Source organism: Chroicocephalus ridibundus, chromosome 3 (assembly GCF_963924245.1).
Source record: "Chroicocephalus ridibundus chromosome 3, bChrRid1.1, whole genome shotgun sequence".
NCBI classification, from domain to species: Eukaryota; Metazoa; Chordata; class Aves; order Charadriiformes; family Laridae; genus Chroicocephalus; species Chroicocephalus ridibundus.
Window position 1 is genome coordinate 15,244,032 of NC_086286.1, and position 19,631 is coordinate 15,263,662.

A 19,631-nucleotide genomic window follows, 5' to 3' on the forward strand; every position below is an offset into this window, starting at 1 on the left:
GATGCTTTGCTTTACAATTACAGAAGACATCTTTGAAATTAAGATTTCTACACACCAATAGACTAATTCTTGACACCAGTTCAGTTCTCTCAGGGTGATGACAGTGAGAAATTTGTAACACTTGGTTGTAAGAAAACCTAACTTTAATTAGTAAAAAATTACGAGGTTTTCTCCCAGAATAAAAAGGTGTCTGCTTCTCTAGCCAGTAACACTCAATTCTTAATCTCCCATCTGGACAGAACTGAGCTGCTACTTATGAATAAGGCTGTTCTGTGGCTTCAGTCAAGTGGGACCTATCCAAGAAATTAATCCAAAATGGAACATTCTGAAAAAGCAAAGGCAACAGAGAAGAAAACCACGCTGTTGTGATTTATGGAGGAGAGAATAAGGTCAAAGTAGGATTTCAGCCAAAAATGACTTATCCTTCAGACATGTATTCCTAATGCTTCAATGAAGCACTAAATCTAGTGAATCTTGATTGTGGATCACGGATGGTGGTAATTAATGCAGTCGTCATACATAGCTAATTAACATACACAATTTGAGTATGCAAGGATGGAAAACAGACAATATTACTGTTTTGCTGTCCTTTACACTGCAGCCTGTGCTAATACACTAGCATTTTGTCTCCACTGGCAAAGTCAGTCATAAAAATCTGTCCTGGAAAATTTTCAAGGCTGCAGATCTTGAAGCACAAGGCTGGCTGACATAGTGCTAGCAGAGAATAGTAAAGGGAGAAACTCTCCGTGCAATTATTCAGATTTTTCTTAGTACTGAGCAACACACTGATTCAAGGCATAAAACTGGACAGCAGGTCACCTGTTCTCACAGCAGACATATTAGGAACAAGATCTCTTTATTGCCACTTCTGAAGAAAGGAGAAAACAGCTATTTGAAATCTTTCTACAGTGGCATCTGAATCCACTAACTTGAAGGCTGAAGAGACACTATACAAGCAGAGAAAAACACTGAGTGCTGAGGAGCCCATCCTCAGCCACAGGAAAACCAGAAAATATTGACTGCATCAGGGTATCTGATTTACTACTGTAAAAAGCCTTAATATATTTAGCTATTCACATAAAACTAATGCTCATTTTTGAATACTGAGTAAACCACATTCCCAAGGAAACTGATGAAGTTACAGTAATGAACAGAAACTGTTTCTTTTTTTAAATAATACCAAAACTACTTTTTTTTTCAACAAAAAAGAGCTTAAGACCTCTAAACTAATGTAGTTTAAATCAACTTTAAAAATTAAATATTCAAGTTTTAACTTACTGCAGGTTGGCATAGTAAAAGAATATTTCTTATAACTGTAACAGGAGACAAAAACCTTTTTGTCATTCTTTCTAGAAAGGCACACCTCAGTTAATACCCACAGTGATCATCAGCCAGTAGTCAATGAATTGGCTTTAGTGAAGCAAGGTGAGCAGGCAACTTGCCTCCTTGCCACAAGACCAGTATAGACTACCTCTGAAAAGCAGATGCACTGTGGACAGAAGTTTCCTTGGAATATCATGATAATAGTAAGACAGGCTATCTTCTGCCACTTTGGGTCACTAAAATGACAGGTTTTATTCAGTATTGTGTAGGAAGCTGCATCTTTACACATGAAGCCACAAAAAGCGCTTACCTGGTATCTTCTGTTGTGTAGCGGTACATTCAGAGCATTGTATCGATTAGATCCTACAGGACAAAAATTGAGTTATATGCACTTAAAGCATTTTTTTTTTAAGAGACACTTATTGGTAAATAGTGATTAATTTTTTTTTAAATATAAGATTTCATTGCAGTAATACTGCAGTTCATGTAAGTAATGTTAACTAAAAAGATATAGATAATTGGCTTCAATAGAGTGAGCCTAAACATGTTCACTTCAGAACTGTGACTAGGTGGAGAGAACGCACTTCTGTACTTGCCTCAGACTGTAAATCAAATTTAACTGTCTGAACACCCTGAATTTGCTAGGTAAGAGCAGAATCCTCTTGCCTAAAGGAATAGTATTCATCACTAACAAGAGTGAAAAATTTTTTTTAAAAAAAGCCTTAAAGAATTCAAGATGATCTTCAAATCTCAGTTACATTCCAGGGACTTTCAAATAAGATGAATGGATTTTTTCAATGGTTTGCATGTTTAAAAAAAAGCTCCTGTATGTACTGATTGGTAGGTAATTTAGAATAAGATGCACTTTCCTCATGTTTCAGCATTCTGTTCCAGTTAAACAGCAACTGGAATGATTATTCAATTACAAGCAGACACAATTTTTAAAGAAGTAGAGGGATGTTTGTACCTAGAGAACAGCTTGCAAAGTCTTAAAGATTTAAAAGGGATCACATCTATTCTCAATTAAAATGAAATAACAAATATTTTTAGTTTAAAATTTGCACACAAGAGAATTTACGGCTTCTTACTCTTTTTCTATCATTGACATTTGGCAAATAACACATGGGAAGAGGTAGTTGTATTCACAACAAAAAACACTGTCCAAAGTTACCAAATCTTACTTATATGGAAATAAGCTTCTGAAAACTTTTTTGTTATCTTTCTACTCTTGAAACCGTGCTTAGCAGTCAATAAGCCATTTGATTGTTACTGAAACTGAAGCCAGCTGCTAGTTACACTTAAAACCAACTACAGAGCCTATAGCAAGACCATTGGAATCCACAGCAGCCATACTTCCTGACCTTCTCTCATTCTTTTATCACTAAAGTTCTGTCCACTATTTGCAGTGTTTTCTACACAAGCAAAAACATTATGCTATGGCAGCTGAGTGAGCAGATAAATTATTTGTATCAAAGTTCTCACTACAATGATAACTACCTGGGGAAAAAAAAATCAGCTAAAGAAGCTGGAGAAGCAGAAATAGGCAGCAGATGCCAGGCAGTGACCTTTGTAAGAGGAAAAAAGTGAAAAGGGTATCAGCTCAAGGCACCAACACCTTGTATGTTTTCATTGATTATGCATAGAGATTCTTCCAGTCTACTGCCCAAAGCATAACATGCTGTATGAAAGTTAGCATTTCTTAAAGGGAAGATGATCTGGTGTTTCTAAGCCAAGACTCACTGGATTGCCAACCCAGTGGAGAACTTGGAAGGCTCATCCCCGCAGCACCCTGCCAGATCAGCTTTTAGAGAACCCAAGGCTATTCCAAACATTATCATCAAGTTTTAAACTGAATGAAAAATGCAAAAGCTACCAATAAAGTCTACCAGAAATTCAACAGCCTGTTTTCACTTCGGTGTTCCTTCTCCACTACTTTAAGCTTTCTCACTACTACAGGTCCTCCTAGTCTCACTGCCAGAAGAGTAGAGGCTGCTGCCTGCCCAAGGACAACCTTGTGTTCAACCTATTTACAAAAGCACCCAATACACAGCATTGATCCGGAACATACTAACGGATTCTTGTACCAAAACAATACAAAAGGCTGAGCACTTCTAATTTCATAGTATCCTCTGCACTTCAATTTATCTAGTAGCAGTTGGAAAGGAAGCAGAAAAAAAGGTTGCTTCAGGTAAAAGTCCCCAAATTCAAAGGGTTTTTTTCCCCTGAAAAGATGAACGAGCCCGAGACAAACCACAGATAAGAACTAGTCTGAGCATTCTCTGATCAGACATGAGACATGCTGACAGGCTTCCCACTAATACTAAGTGTAGACCATTATTGATGCAATGCCTCATTAAGTCAACATCTCTGCAGCCACTAGTTTATCCCTATCTTAACTTACTGTAACTCTGGAATGTACCCTGCTAAAAATAATACTCCGAGATCAGTAACTAAAGAAAAAATTCTCTTTGTGGAGAAACCAGTAAATTGACAGTGTTCCTTCATCTTTTAACAATATTTTGTCAACACTAAGCAAGACAAGTGGCAAATTACTCAAAAGCCTTCAAAGGTTCTAATTTTCATGAGATACACAAGTATAAAAACTTGGTATCTTTAAGATAACTAAAGAAAATTATAGCAAATATTATGACTACTTATTACAATTACCTCAAAGTGTCTGTTCAGATGTCCCAACATTTCTTACAACTAATACATTTGAAGGAATACTTCCTCAAGATGGATAACCAAAATTAAACGAGAAACCCAAAACAAAGCAATACGTACTTGTGTCATTAAAAGGTACTTTTTCATTGATTATGCATAGAGATTCTTCCAGTCTACTGCCCAAAGCTGATTGAAGATTCTTTAACTGTTGCTGGCTAAATAACAAAAAGACAAACGAAAAACCACACACACACACACCGTAAACCTTTAAAATTTAATCTGTATTGCCAACACCATAGCTCACCATAAGCATCCCTTGAGTGTACAGGTATCTGTCTCTTTCCAGAAGTCAGACAGAAATAAGACAGTAGGAATCATTTTTCCTACTTTATGTTATATTTAATATGACATTTTATTTTAAACCCCAAATGCAGTGAAAGATATAATAAATTGTTGTAAATCTTAAGTTCTACTCTCGAGAAGCTCAGCTTACTTGAGAGTTTATCTTTACTTTATTTTCCAGTTATGCAACTATTGTATAAGCTGTATGAAGGTATTCTTTTCCACTGGAAACTGAATGGGAATGCAAAAGGGCCTTTAAATTAGCTACTACATATCCAATGCGGTATTCTGTTATGCAATTAGTGAGTTGTCGATAATTCAGTTAACTATGCCACATCACTTTTAGAAATACCTCACAAGCTTTTTCAAAGCCCCATATTTAAACACTACCATGATAGGGCCCATTCCCACACGACTTGGCAATTATGTTTCTGATGCATTCTTAAGTGATTTTTCCCTGGATCTTCTTCGCTTGAATTTAATTGTGTATATAGATGTGAACCTAAATTATTAAGATTACTAACATCATTAGTACAGATTCTTGAGATGAACTGTAATATATTCCAGTATTATATACACAGGTCAACAAAGATTACTGCATATTGATTCAGACTAAATTCCACACCTTACCCAACTTAGGCCCCCAAATTCTTCACTGTTTTGCTTCCTGTTTGACATCTAGAACTCCTGCACATATAGTGGAGGGTGGGGAGGGAAGGTGTCAAAGTGACAGTTTTTTTCCTTTTTTACAAGAACATTTGATACATGGAAATTTATCAGAACTAACAAGGAAAAAGAATAATAAAATAGACAAGCAAGATATGAAGAAAGGGGCCAATAAGTAGCTCATGCACATTAAGAAACATTTTTCTTTAAGAGCAGCTCCAAAATTGCATAGAAACTGTACAGCATGAACTGCAATAGCACTGGGCAGTGCTATAAAGGAATGGCAAACAAGTAGTTTGATATGTCTTGTTTTACATTCTGCCCTTTAATTTTCAAGGCATGCAGGCTGTCCAGTCTCATATTCCCTGGCTTTACCGAATAAAGTGTGGGTGTCAGAGGCAAATGGATGCCTGCCCCTGAAAGAGCGGAGAAAACAGAAGAGCAGCACTCTCAAAGACATCTTCTGTCATGCGTTCATTAGATACAGATTTCAGTGTTTAAAATAAGGTGCCAGGCTTTATTTTTAAAAAGCCTCCCTTCTGAAATGGTAGGGACAATTTCTTACAATAACATTAATTATCCAGTCATCATAGAACATGACAGACATGCTCTGAACTGAACAGTAGCAGATTAAGACTGTTTTTCAAACACCACAAAAAAGCAAACAGCAGCAAAATACAGCTTTCATTGTCTTTTGCAAGTCATTCTTAGTGAAACCCTGACAGTTATTGGAATTCAAGTATGTTCACATCTATCAAAATAGTTAAAATACATACTTCAGGGTTACCATTTGAAAAAAGGAACTCTCTATCTGGTCATTCACTATGCATTTTATCCATTAAAGATCTATAGTGCACATATATCCTTAAAAAATGCAGGATATATGATGAACTTCATAATGAACTTCAGAGAACTGTACCCTAATTTGATTTGTCCCACAGTTCTCAACTTCTTTTCATCTTCTACAACTTGTCTTCAAGACAACGAAGGTATTCCAAAACTAACAATACAATCCTTCAACAAAAGCTTTCAAATATTCTACCTGAGCATGTTACAGCTGAAGGAAAAGCAATTGTTCAAGCAGCTTTTGGGGTGAAGGGGGATTTTTTGAAACTCTTCAGTCAGTTGTCTCAGCATACCTTACCCAAGCTTTGCGTTTAGCATCAGTTCGTAAAAAATTGACGTATCTTTGTTTCATGCAAGTTCAGTGGTTTCTTTACTTTTTATAGCATTCCATTACAAATAAACTCTCCAAGCTTTCATCAACTTCACAGCTACTTAAAATAGCTTGGTGACAACACTGCTCTTACTGAAAATTAAATCTGCGGAATTGTCTAGTTGCATAGTAAGCAGAAGAGGGGTGTGACCTGCACAGTCTTGATGTTAATGTGCTACTGCCCAGTATTTTCAGTTTTATCAAAGTATTTTTTCCTTTAATTATTTTTAAAGGTATTATTCTCTAAAAATAATCCAGTTAATATTTTATAGCAGTTATTTCTTTAAATCAATTTTTCATTATATTAAATAAAAACACTTACCATTCTTCAGTTCGAAGCCTACAGTCCTTAGCTTCTCTTTCTAGTGTCTGAGACTTGATCTTTATGCAAGAAGATAATCTCACAATGTAAGTACTGACACAGCAAAACATTTCACTTCAAAATTTTTCAAACTTGCAAGTACAAGAAAAACTCCTTACTTCTAATTTGGCTTTGTCATTCTGCAGTTTTTCTATGGTGTCCGTGTATTTCCTTGTTAAACTGTCCACCACAGCTTGATGCTGGGCAGCATCAGTTTCCAAAACCTCAAGCCTAGTTCTCAGCTCCGCTTCTAAACGTTTGTGCTGCTCATCTGCTTCAAAGAACTGAAAAAAGAAAAGCAGAGCTCCTATGAAAGCTTCATTTTGCTATGAAATCTAGTCCTATGAGTTACATCAACTCAATCAGCCAGTCCAAGTTAATAACAAGTACTAGTTCTCAGATAAATAGAAATTTTATGATGATACTCACAAAGATTCAGGAACAAACTACTCTGTGTTTATTAAAGTTTGTAGTACCATGCATTTCTTAAATATATTGCTGATTAACAGTAGACACCTGAAAAATTAAACTTGAGCCATAAGGTTTTTTCAAGTTTTCTAAACCAAAGTGAAATGCATTCTGTTTCAGAAAAGTAATTCCTGACTTAGTTATGGCAACTTGCAGCAAGTATTTTAAGCTTTAAGGCAATTCTGAAACAGCTAGTGAACTAAAAAAGTTTCCACCCAGTACCAACTATATGGCTATCTTCAGTAGAGTAGCTAAGTGTCACCAAAACTCAAAAAAACTGAATGAGAAAACATATTACGTGAGTTATTCCACGTACTGTCTTAAGAACCTGAAGTCAAAATACTCTCATTTGCTCAGTGAATATCTTTATAAATAAGCCATCCAATCTAATCCACAGTTTTGCATACAACTAACCTTTTAAACCCACTGTTTTTCAGATGGCATTTTATTTTCTCTACCTTTGTTCATGTGACAGTTTTCTGAACAAAAAAGAAAGGTTAAAAAAAGTTTCACTCACAAGTATATGTAGTCGCTCATTCTCTTCTATCTTCTTCTGAAGATCTTCATTGAAGACGCTTTTCTGCTCTTGACTCAACTGAGATGAGGATTCTGCACTTTTCTTTTAGAAAAAAAGATGCATTCATTATCTCCAAGTCTCTGGGGGTCTCTCCCAAAGCCCATCCACAAGTATATGAAAACATTTCCCATCGCTAATTCCCAACAGAGGCACGCGAGTGTGTATCTTACTTACATTGATTAACATATATCAAAAGGCATGCATGTTGCACACAGCATGAGCCTAAAAGCAGCACTCTCTCCTTCATACCATTCTTACTGTATAGTGGTAGAGTGTTAACTCTATAAGGACACAGGAAAGCCTCTACTCAGGTGTCACATTCACACAACCATGAAATTACTTGTATGGGCAGATGCCCATCTGACATCGTTTGAATCTTGCATGATTCCACATAGTCAATAATATGAAACTTTATGCACACAGGCTTATTTGGTTTGGTAGCTGTGTGTAAGGCACATCTGCTCCCACCAAGTGCCCAAGTGTAAGCTGTTCTGGTCTCAGCTGGGACGAGGAATATCGCTGAAAGTGCACTATCCCACAGCAGGCTATAGCACAAGGTGGCACTGAAAAACGCAGCGTCCTCACTGTCCACCAACTACCCTGAGAATACAGACACCTCTCTGCCCACCGCTTCATCATTTTTCACCCATTTCATCCACAAGACTCAGAGACCACCAGTGAATCCCACACTGCTTCTCTGCTCTACCACACTGCTGAACAAAGGTAGTACCATCACCAGAAAGGAGACTGTTTAAATGTAAACTTAACACCTAACTTGAAGTGCTTGAGACAGCTGAGCCACGTTTGCATTTGATGTCAGCCTATGGACTACAACACCTGAGATATGAGCATATGTTCCCCTCCTTCTACAAGGATTGCAGTCTGACACAGATCATCTATCCAAATCTTAATCAAAATAGTTTTAGATGTGATTTATACGGTCTCCCAATGGCAAGTCTCTGAAGTAAGGGTGACATGGAATTTAGTAGAGGTATGTTCAATGCAATGTATGTAGTCAATGAGGCACTATAGGTAAAACTAAAGGGAACACATTTAAAAGGTAGCACAAACACTTAAAAAAAAATACAGAAGTATGCATTCTGACAGCTGAATGGGAAAGCCAGTGGCAATGGTTTGCAAAGCTACTCAAGCCAGGCTGAGGTCCTCCAAAATTTGGAAAACTGTCTAGTGAAGCGATAATTTACATAACATGAAAAAAGAAAAAAAACAGAAGGGTCAAACTGCATTTTGAAGAACAATCTACTATGGTGCACGAATAACACAAGTCAGGGATACTACGCTTCTCAAGGAACTGGATAGCAAAAAACCACACAAGAGTTTAAGGAAAAAGTAGGGAAGATGATCATATTACTAATCAGTTGAATGGTTTCTTTAATGTCAGTCCTGATAGCTACAGCATTTTGGGAGCCAACCAAAAAGAAAAGATGACAGCAATTAAGAGGGGTTTCCTCATAAAAGGAAGGTAGCAAAGGATGCTTGAGAATTATTTAAGCCCAGACACACCGCCCCTGGAATTCTCATGTTACCTACAGAAGACACGGCTGATCTTAGACAGACCGTGGTATAACCAGGTTTGATCAGCAAGCATTTTGGCAAAGAAAGATCACAGCACTGAAGTTATTCTGTCATTTCAAAATAGTACACAGTATACTAGCTAAAAATTTATATTTCAAAGCATTTGACAAGATTCACAGAAGAGCCGACTAGAAAAGCTACAATCATAGGCTTAAGAGTTAAACACCGACACCAAAATTACAAAGCAAGGAGGTGGGGATAGGAAGTGAGGGGTGATCAGTTTTCTTCATAGCAGTAGATTAATCACAGAGCTCCAAGATCCTTCACAGCTGTTTGAACACTTAATAAATATCTGGAAAGGGAGACAGCAATTCAGTAACAGTTAGCTGACGCACTAGAAAGAAATATACAGAACTACTTAGCATTATATGTATCAATACCTGTTTTGTGGGTATATTCACTAACATCAGTTAATAACACAAGTTCTGACAAAAATATTCAGCTAAACCCTTGACACAAAGGAACTGCTAGAAGTCAGGATTAGACACTGACTGGTGTGGAGCAGACATCTGCTAAGCAAATTTTTTTGCCTTTAGCACATACCTTGTTCTTCTTGCCCCTAGCTTCACTTAATGCAAGTTCATCTTGAAGTAACTCCACCCGCTTGGCAAGTTGCTGATTTCGAAAGGTCAAGCTGTCCATTTCTTGTTGCAGTTTCCTCAGTGACTGATCCTTCATCTTCACTTGCTCCTGAATGACCAAAAAGTTTAATTTTAAAACTTTCACATGTACTTTCAATAAGAAGTATCACATTATAAAAGAACACATTAAAAAATTTCTTTCTTCACTATTTGAACACTGAAGAGGCAAAAATATTGCTTTTAAACTAAAAAACAGATTTCACTTCCTTGAGCTGCCCACAAATCAAGTAGGTACTTCATTCTATAAATTAATCATCAAGAAGCAACCTCACACTTTTACAAAGTCAGCACCTATAGACAACGATGAAGACTAGCTGCAGAACAGAAATTTTTACTAAATCAAGTTCCTTCTTTTAGTCACAATACTTTAAGTAAAAAGTATTCCCATTTAGCCATTCCATTTACCTATTTTGTTACAGCTTAATACAGCTGACATGAGCAGTTTTTAAAGATTACCTTCAGAGAAGCAGAGTTTGCTTGCTCATCTACAACCCCTTTTTTCAGTACTTGGTTCTGAGCTCGAAGCTGAAAAATAAGAAAAACCAATAACTATGCAAAAAAGTAACAAATACAAGACATTTGTTAGAACGTGCGTAAAACATGATATCATTTCATGAGAGCACCAGATGTGCATACTTTTTAAAGTATTCTGTTAAGGTAGGTAACAGTGGTATCAGGTAGATATCAGCTTGAAAGAATATCCAATTTATAGCCTGAATTCACAAGAAACTAGTTCTTCTACAATCTGAACACTTTGGTCAAATAGAACATAACTCTTACTCAATAAATATATTGGAAGATTAGTTACTTAAATATAGTTAAGATTTGAAGAACAGTGAACAAATATAGAAAAAGTGCAACTTGTTCCTTGATTAATCAAGTTCTTGCTTGTATTCAGTGCTATTTCTGTCTCTCCCCTCTTTTCCCCAAAACTGTTCATGACTGGTTCTGGAACATAAGCAGAGCTCACAATAAGGTAAAGATCTCTATCAATTCAAGAAAAGCCTAGTGATACTCTAATGCAAAAATACTTTTTACTGGTAGCAGCAGACGATCCAGAGAGAACAGCTTGACAAACACTTCAGGAAAACGCATAAAAAGCATAGAAGAAAAAGCCCTCTAAGACTTACTTCTATAGTTCACAAATCTGAGCTAAAAATCGCTGCAGTGAAAAGCGATACTCAAGAAATCTATTTCCCAGTCACTTCACAGAGTACCTCTACCCTGCAGCAATGAGGATACGGACAGTTCCATCTTCCCATTCCTTGACAATTGCTTGAATCCTGGTTTCTTCAATAGCAGTTTGTATTCACTTGACATGTTTGAATCCAGCTGTTGCAGATATAAATTAAAAGGGTTTGTATAGTGTTTGGGAATACCTCTGGCAGATGTATAAAAGGCAAGATTCAATGTAAAACAGCAATGGCTAATCTTTTCAGTATGATGACTGAATACATTTGAAAGGTTAGAAGTCGGCTGACATTGCTAAGCACAGGCTTTTGCCCTGCAGTATTCCCACTGTGCTGTTCAGGCATCACAAAGGCAAGAGAAGAAACTTGCAAGAGCGCCACAGAAACACTTCCAAGCACAGAGTTTCCCTAGCAAGAAAAAGCAGTGCGGTAGTTTTCTACGCCTTTTTTTCTGCCACAGCTGTTAATGTAGGAACATGTCAGATGCAATGATGAAACACAGGATGAACTAGCTCAGTCATGGTGCATTGAAATACCCGAGCTGAAGTGTGATCTACCGAAGACCGTCACAAGTTGAAAGAGACTTTTGACTACTACTTCCGTCAGGGTTGTGTGAGAAAGCCAGAAGCTGCAACTTTAGGGGAAGAATAGACTCTGAAAACAGACGTCCTTCTTCTGGACTGCTCTGTGAACTGAGAGGGAAAGCAATCCTCTGGCAGGTACTTCCCTTGGCATTCCTTGAGTCTATAAAGGTCTTGTCTACCTCTCTCTTTGGCTCAAATAACATGACTAAGTGAACAGGCAAAGAGCTTCCCAGAGCTACTCTTTGTTCTCCTCCTCCCCCTGCACAAAATAAACAGCCAACTGAACAACTGATCATTTGCACAAAAAGGAGGGTTATCTGCAAAGAGGATCCCACAATGCCCTGGAATCGTTGCACAAGAATTGGGGTAAGACCAAAAAAGCAGTTCCCACAAAGAACCAATGAAACATCTCAGGCTGAAAGTTGCAAGATGAAGTTCAAAGGAAGCTTTTGGACACCATTATATTAGAAGAAAGAGGATCCAGAAGCTGGAACTTTCAGAAGCTATAGTCAAAAGATCCACATTGTGAAGTTTCATTCAAGAATCAAGCAGCAGAGTCCCTCAATTACCTATCCTGAGCCATTTTTAATCTCCAAGGTATAGCAGAGCCATTGTAGAAAGCAACAAGAAATATGAATTCTGAGACCTACAAAACCCCAAAGTGAATTCAGTTTTCTTAAAATGACCTTGTGGAAGCATTTACATATATGTGCGTGTGTATGAACAATTTAGATTCTGTACAGTACTTTTAATAGCAATTCCAAGAAAAATAGTATTTAAAGACACATCATTCTGTAATCTACTGTAATCTAGAGAAAGGTGTCAAATACAGTCAAGTGCCTTGTGCCAAACACTCTGATGCTGGGCTACACAAAACCAAAGTGCTGGCTTTTTTACCCAAGACGGTTGAAGAACTATACTATTTAAGACCAATGGTCTCCTCTTTCTTTTAGAGAGGAAACAAGAATGAAGAGTTCTGTATTAAGCAAGGCTCCACCATTTACAGAATCATCTTAAGCACCTTGGAAAGGAAAGGCATTCTCCACTATGGGCAAGAAATCTTTGCAAACATTCCGTTAAGCAGCACCACAAACAGGAAGCTAAGTCAGCTGCAGAAGAATGGGAACAGATACGAGACAAGTGCGGAATCAAGTGTCCTCGCTTCCAAGACCCTGCACCACTGACCCTCCCACATCCACCAGTCAAAGCAAACTCAGAGTCTATGGGTAAAATACAAGACCAAGACCTCAACAAGTGTTCACACACAAAAAGGATAACCAAGCCTCACGCCTGAGTGGGAAGTGGAGAAGCAAGGGAAAGCACTGCTAGTTTTGCTTCCCTGGCATGGCTGAACCCATTATTTGTCCTACTGGATGCTTTGCAGACAAGGCCACCTTGCTCCTCACGCTGACTTGCCCAGCCAACTCTCACCAATACCGTATTCCCGCAGCACCTGCAAACCTGCGCCTCCTCTGCCTGCCCAAGTTCGCCTTCACCTCACCCTCAAGAAGAGACGACCTTTGGGCCTCAAAAAACAGCTTTTCAGCCCTAACCAGCCCTAAGCCGGGCGGGAGAGCTCAGGGCCCCGCCGCCCCGGGGCAGTACGGAGGCACAGCAGACGGCTCCCCCGGGCAGGGCAGGCTCAGCGAAGGAAGCGAGGAAGGCCCCCTCCCCTCAGAGAGGGGCGGCCGTTAGGCGCGTAACGGCCGGCAGCCCGCGCGCAGGGAGCGGCACCGGCAGAGTGGGCGGCGGCCGCCGCCGCTCGCCGAGCAGCGGGGACGGGCTCCGGCACCTGATACCTTGGAGTACTCCTGGGCCAGCTTCTGGTACTTCCCCTGCAGCTCGGCGGCCGCCGCCATCTCCCCGCCCCGGGCTGAGCGCTAACGCCGCCGCCGGCCTCGCACGCCCGCCAAGTAGAAGACGCACTTCCGGGTTCAGGCGGCGGCAGCGCGATGACGTCACCACACCGCCCCACGCGCCGCGGGGAGGGAGGGCGGAGCTTAAAACTCGCCGGCGCCACCATCTTGACGCAACTTCCAAGATGGCGGGGGGGGAAGGGGGTGGGCCCGGCCACGTGAGGCGCTCACGGCCGCCCCCCGTTGCCGTGGTAACAGCCGCCGGGCCCTGCGCGGCCTCGCGGCTACGGGGCCCGACCCCGCCCAAAACGCCTTCGCCCGGGGTGGGTCATATCGGCGTGTCGCGACTCGGGTCAACCGCGGGGGAGTGCCGGGGCCGGTCCCGCGGCAGGGCTGTCGGCAGGGGGAGCCCCAGCGGCGGCAGTGAGGCCGGGCCGCTGGTGTGCGTGAGGGCGGTTGGTTGAGGGCCTGCTCCTCGGGCGGAGCGCGGTGCTGCGGGGGGGTGTGAGGCCTGCGGCGTGTTGCCTGTCTGCCAGGGGAGGAGGCTGCAGCACGGAGCGTGGTGCGTTACTCCTTCATAGCGCACCGCGTCGAACGTAACTGAACGCAAAAACTGAGGCAAACACATTTTTTTTTTTGCCGGCCCGTGGGTGAAGAAATGAAACAAAAGGCAGTTAAATAAGTTCTCGTGGTTCGCAACAAGTGAGCAGCAGGGATGGGATTTGTCTGCCAGCGCCCGGTTCTTCCTACTGCCTTGAGTCTTCAGTGCCCTTATATGCTAATGAAGGGGAACACCAATAAGTCGTGCGTTAACTGCAGTGCCCTCAGTTTGCCCTCAAGCTGCAGAAACTCGAATTCCACAGTCTTGGGGGTCGTTTTGATCATCTGCACGTTGTGGTTCCTGGGGGTGGGGGGCTTCCCTGCAGCCTACAGCCTGTAGGTGCCTTTGTTTCGGAGCCTTCTTTCAGCTTCTCCACCATTCAGCCATCCTCCTTCAGAGATTGGTTAGATTGTGCTAATTATCTCCTATTTTCTTCTTCATTATCCTCAGATTTGCCAAACATTTAAATGTGTGTGTACCATCAGCACTCTTTAAGCAGAATCTGAAGATATCATAATAGGTGTGTTTGGTCCTGCCAGATCTCCAGCTAATGCAGGATTTTGTTTCTGAAAATTACTGGAAACAGATGTGTAAGGAAAAGAATAATAAGGCAAAAATGTGACGATACTTCACCAGTATATGCTGAGCATCTGGTGATTTGCAGGTTAAGGGCTTCCTGGTCTAGGATAGAGATCTAACAGCAAATTATTATTTTGGTTCAGTTTCCATGGTATCGTTTTTTTCCACTTGATTTCAGCATGGTGTCTTCATAGTGCTAGAGGTGCTAAATCATCATTTTCTTAGCTCCTTTTCTCTTTGTTTCCCATAAGTAGGAGTAGATAGTAGGTGCCTGTAATGGAAGCTAATCCTTTTCCTTAGTCTTGAGGCTTTGATGATGTGTGCTATTCTTTTGCTTATCACAGTAATGGAGTTGGCAAGCACTAAATATGATATGGTGGCCAGATTAATAAATATGTTTCTATCTCCACAGAAAGTCTTAATGTTGGAGGACATGTCACTGATCCATATTGCCAAGAACAGCGACTGCACATTTTTAGGAAGTCTAACAGGGGGAAAAAGCAAAACAAATAGTCGTCCAAATGATCTTGCTGCTGTTCTGCATGACTAGGAGAGCTTAAATAGCAATACTGGAATAAGAAATAAGGAAGCTCTAGTTTTTAACATTAGAGCCATGACAGACTGCTCTTTCCGCTCCATTTTGTATTCCCTACAGAAGTTCTTAACAAAGTAAATGGAATTTGCAATTGCCATTCAGCACACCAGGGTTAGCAGCAACATACCTTGCATGATATGTCCTCACGTGTCAGTGCATTAAATTTTATACTGGAAAATTATTAAAAACCTTTGCAATTGATTCTAAGTCTGTATTTTCAGGTTTGCATTTTCTAGGGTATGTCTTTCATTAAATGTTAGATTGAAATGCTTTGAATATGCTTTGCAAAACACAGTACTCCTGGTTTGTGCTGTGTTCAGAGATGCTTTTGTGATAAAATTTTCTCCTTGTATCTGGCGCTGTGAATGCTGGGAGAGAGGTTTCACAGCTGAAAGCTGGGAAAGGGAGCTGGGGGAATTACAGTGCCTAGCTGTAGCAGAATGAAGTGCTTTCCCACTGACAACAACAGTGTTTCTGGCTGGGCAGCTTGCATTCAGAGTGGAGGAATACAGAATTTATTTGCCTGCATCCATCTAGAACAGCAAGATCCAAATATACATTTTGTACGGCATTTATCATAGGAGGTAACGCCAGTTTCTTAAAACACAAGCGGACAGAGTGAGTCAAAAGATGGGTGCTTTTACTGCTTAAAGGCTGTAAGGCTGAAAGCCGACTGCAGGATTTTTAGGCTCGTCATGAGGACAGCTCTACTTCAGTGTATTTTAAGCATCAGACCTGCCTCTTGTGTTTTAAAGTGGTCCTGTCTCTTATACAGTTTCTCATGGATCCTGGAGTCCCTCTAATGTTAGGAACATATGATGTTGTAATTTATCACCATTCCATGGTGGTACGTGGTGAACAGCTTGAGTCAAGGTTCCCCAAACATACAGGTAACAAAAGTTACGTGGCTTGGGTTTGGTTTTGTTTTTAACTTTCTCATAGGAAATTCTCAGATTCATCCTTTTGATTTGCCATTGCAGCTGCAGTGCTACCTCTCCTCCTTTCATCTGTGGAAAAAAATAAAATGTCTTTATTGTGCTGTTTCCTCGCAAGCATTTTCTTAATACTCATCTCTCCCTAGAGAGCAAGGTTGTCCGGCTGCTGCACTGGGGAGGCGCACCATGCACGTTGCTGCAGCGTAATGCGTCCTCGTCAGTGACTCGGTGCGTAATTGCAGTGGACTGATCCTGTCATCAGAAGTGCAGAGCGAGAGAGGTCAAGGGAGAGGAATGCCAGGCAGTGTGAGGTGGTTGCCACAGGACCCCCCCCCCCAATACTCCCTTCTGCAAAGAGCACGCGTTAATGCAGCAGGACCTAATGCAAGCTAAAACATGCCGTGTTGAGCAAAGAAATCCCTTACAAGGGTCGTAGCATTTTTGCTTGTCTTGTTGGCTTTCATGGGGGAGAATGGAGAGCAAAGGACGTACAGTGGAACAGAGGCTGTCCATTTCTTATGTCTCTGCTCAGCAGCTAGTATAATAGGTGTTGAATTTTAGATGCTGTTTCAAGACAAATAATTTATTTAAGAATTACAGTGGTTGTTTTGATATGTTCTATTTTCAAGCTCGTTTATCCTCCCTTCCCTGCTCAAACAGTGCCTTCCCCTCTGTCCGATTAGTGAGAACTTGCACTCACATACCCTGTGAATAGGTGCAGCTAGAGAAATAAACAAATAATGTATTTTGAATCGTGTGGGATGTTTTCTGTGCTTTGGGAAAATAAACTTCATTGTCATCACTTATATGCGTACAAGTATTCACAACAAAAGGGTTTCTAAGATCCGGAAAAAATTTGAAAACGATTGGAAGGGAGCCATCTTCAGTCATCAGACTATCACAAGCAATGCATAAACCACATCCTCGCGAGCTGCAAACACCCGAAACTGGTGTTTTGTTTCTGTTATCTTAGCAACGGCAAGTATGAACGGCAGGATATGTGCTCACGATATGCGCTCGTTATTTCTCATGGTGACTCTGTAACAAAGCATTTGTTATATAAAACCTTTCACCTCTTTCAAAATCTGATTGCTCTGATAAAAAAAAGCCAAGTACACAAAACCAAAAATGCATACGCATGTACAGATATGCACTTCACAGAACAGTTTCTTTTAATTATTTGTAGTCTTCATTATCATAATTTCAGTGTTTCCCTAGCACTAACAAAGAGATGAAAACAAGTCTCTCTGTCTCTTGTGTTCCTCCCCAGCCCATAGGATAAATAGCTTGAGTCATCTATAGGGTGTGTGCATGGCCGGGGGAGTAGTGCCTTTGTGTAAAAAGAAATTGCTGACAACGAGAAGATGGAAAAACTGAGCAGGCGGGTGCGTGTGATACTTCAGAGTTGACTTTGCAACTCACGTTCCCCTCGAGTGCAACACACACATAGCAGGCCTTGGTGCGAGAGCAGCAACTTCTGTAGCTTCACAGCAAATCCTTACTGCTGCTCCCTCTGTAAAACGGGCAAAACTTAATAACAGCTGAAAAAGTTTGTGTTTCTTCCATTTTTATTTTTTTTGAATGTGGAATTCTCCCTCTTCCAGGAAAATTAAACGTCTTCCCTAGCTCTGCCGTGTTTTGTTGAAGGTCTGTGCATCTTCTACAGCCTCATTTTCTTCTCTTCACACTTGCAGGGGCCATAGCTGAGAGACGTTGGCCCAGCTAAGACTGCCCGCACAGATTCTGCGGTCTTGCAGAGTTTGCTGGAGAAAGAAAAATAAAAGCAACGTTCATTGAATCCCGAGAGACAAATTGTCCAATTTCACAGAGAAAGATAAAAGACCGAATTGAGAAGGAGCGTTATGATGATTGTGCAGTGAGGAGTGGATGCTCTTTCACGTACACCAGTTGTGGACACAGACCTGTGAGCCTTTGAAAGAAGTCCTGACTCGCCCATGCGAGCAACATCAACAAACCAGGAGCTGTTACCTGCAGCAAAGATGGCATAGGTTTGTCTTCATTTTCTCAAATCTCCAGGGACAGACACATGAGCAGAGAAAGGAGAGAGATCTGGCAGATTTACCAGTAGTTTAGGAAACATTTTAATCAGAACTATTCCTGTTCTCGAGCATTTTTATTTGTAAAATGATGGTGGCACCTCCAGAAGTAATTTGGACTTTTGGAATGAGTTAAAGCTAGGTCTCTGGTGCGGAAAGACTGTCCTGGAAAAAGAAGAGGGATGGAGGAGACGTGGGGCAGGGTTCCTCACTGAGACAGCGTGGGGAGAAGGCACAACATGCCACGCAGAAGGAGAAAGCCATAAATAGTTATTTGTACATCGCAAGCCCAGCGATGGGAAACATGAACTTGAAGCAGTGGAAGGGGGGATGCCCCCGGAGGACGGGGAGGCAGCAGGGGAGCATTACGATCAAACTGACTGCTGGAAAAAGTGCTTTGGCAGAGACAGGTTTGTCTTTGCGGATTAATATGAACTGGGAAGGAGAAACAGCATGAGGAGCAAAGCAGCGTTGGTCTTGAATCCTAACAATGGAAAGAAGAAGAATCTTAGGGGGGGATTACGATGCTGAGATGGAGTATATTAGCACTTAAAAAATATGAATGGTCTGATTTTTATTTTTTTTTCATTTTATTACATTTTATGGGGGTTTTGTGCAGTTCCAGTGGTTTTTTTGGGAGGGGTTGTTTTGGTTTTTTTTGGTGTGGTTATGAAACTGACCGGTAAAAGCAGCATTATTTCAGCTGAGGGAAATATCACGTATCTTTAAGAAGCTAGCAGTGAACTTGAGTGCACTTACAGGGGCACGTCTAGTAATTAATCAAGGAATGACACAGTTGGTCAGAAATATTTTCTTTTTTAGTCAAATACGGGAGTAGGCTTCCAGGCCTCTACACGTTAGAAAGAAATAAAATGTAGAAAACTATTTACAAAAAAACCCTCTGTAGGTCTGTATAATTATCTGCAAGTATTCTATGTCATAATTTAAAAGAGTTAAAGTTTTCCAGTATCAAAAAAATCCCTAAATTGCAAAATGACCGTAGTTTATTGGAATGGTTTTAGATAAGACGACAAGCTTCTTAACCTAGATGAAATGCAGCAAGAAGTAAGAGGACGCATAATACTACTAAAAATTGAAGCTTAATTGTTATCTCCAGCTACACATCCACAAGCATTCATTCATCTGAAAACCAGCATTCCTTAGAGAGAAAGTGGGTGCAAGCCGGGAAAGAAAGGAAGATTCGCAGAATGACAATGCACTATTTTCCACCTCTAATTGCATCCCATATTTCTGTGCATAGATCAGCACTAAAATGAAATTTGGTATCACGATCTGCCCGGGGTGCTTACGCTTCTCCTCGTTAGGAGCCACTATATGTGATAAATAAACCGGCAATGCCACCAGAAGCAGGGTATTTGC

At 40.6% G+C, this 19,631-nt stretch overlaps 1 protein-coding gene across 5 annotated transcripts in view; it reads right to left on the reverse strand.

Annotated features, from left to right (window-relative positions):
- Positions 1 to 13,568, reverse strand: part of PPP1R21 (protein phosphatase 1 regulatory subunit 21) — a 33,419-nt gene extending 19,851 nt beyond the window's left edge. For 3 of the 5 annotated variants that reach the window (XM_063328104.1, XM_063328103.1, XM_063328107.1), the window contains exons 1-8: positions 13,428 to 13,568; positions 10,311 to 10,379; positions 9,757 to 9,903; positions 7,558 to 7,659; positions 6,692 to 6,856; positions 6,534 to 6,592; positions 4,108 to 4,202; positions 1,634 to 1,686 (exon numbers count right to left, since the gene is read on the reverse strand). In XM_063328104.1, coding sequence (XP_063184174.1) covers positions 1,634 to 1,686; positions 4,108 to 4,202; positions 6,534 to 6,592; positions 6,692 to 6,856; positions 7,558 to 7,659; positions 9,757 to 9,903; positions 10,311 to 10,379; positions 13,428 to 13,487 — 750 coding nt within the window. In that variant the 5' untranslated portion in view covers positions 13,488 to 13,568. Of the gene's footprint in view, positions 1 to 1,633; positions 1,687 to 4,107; positions 4,203 to 6,533; positions 6,593 to 6,691; positions 6,857 to 7,557; positions 7,660 to 9,756; positions 9,904 to 10,310; positions 10,380 to 10,984; positions 11,187 to 13,427 lie in introns of those variants that run through there. The other 2 variants (XM_063328105.1, XM_063328106.1) reach the window with 2 other exon arrangements.
- Between the last annotated feature and the right edge of the window lie 6,063 nt (positions 13,569 to 19,631).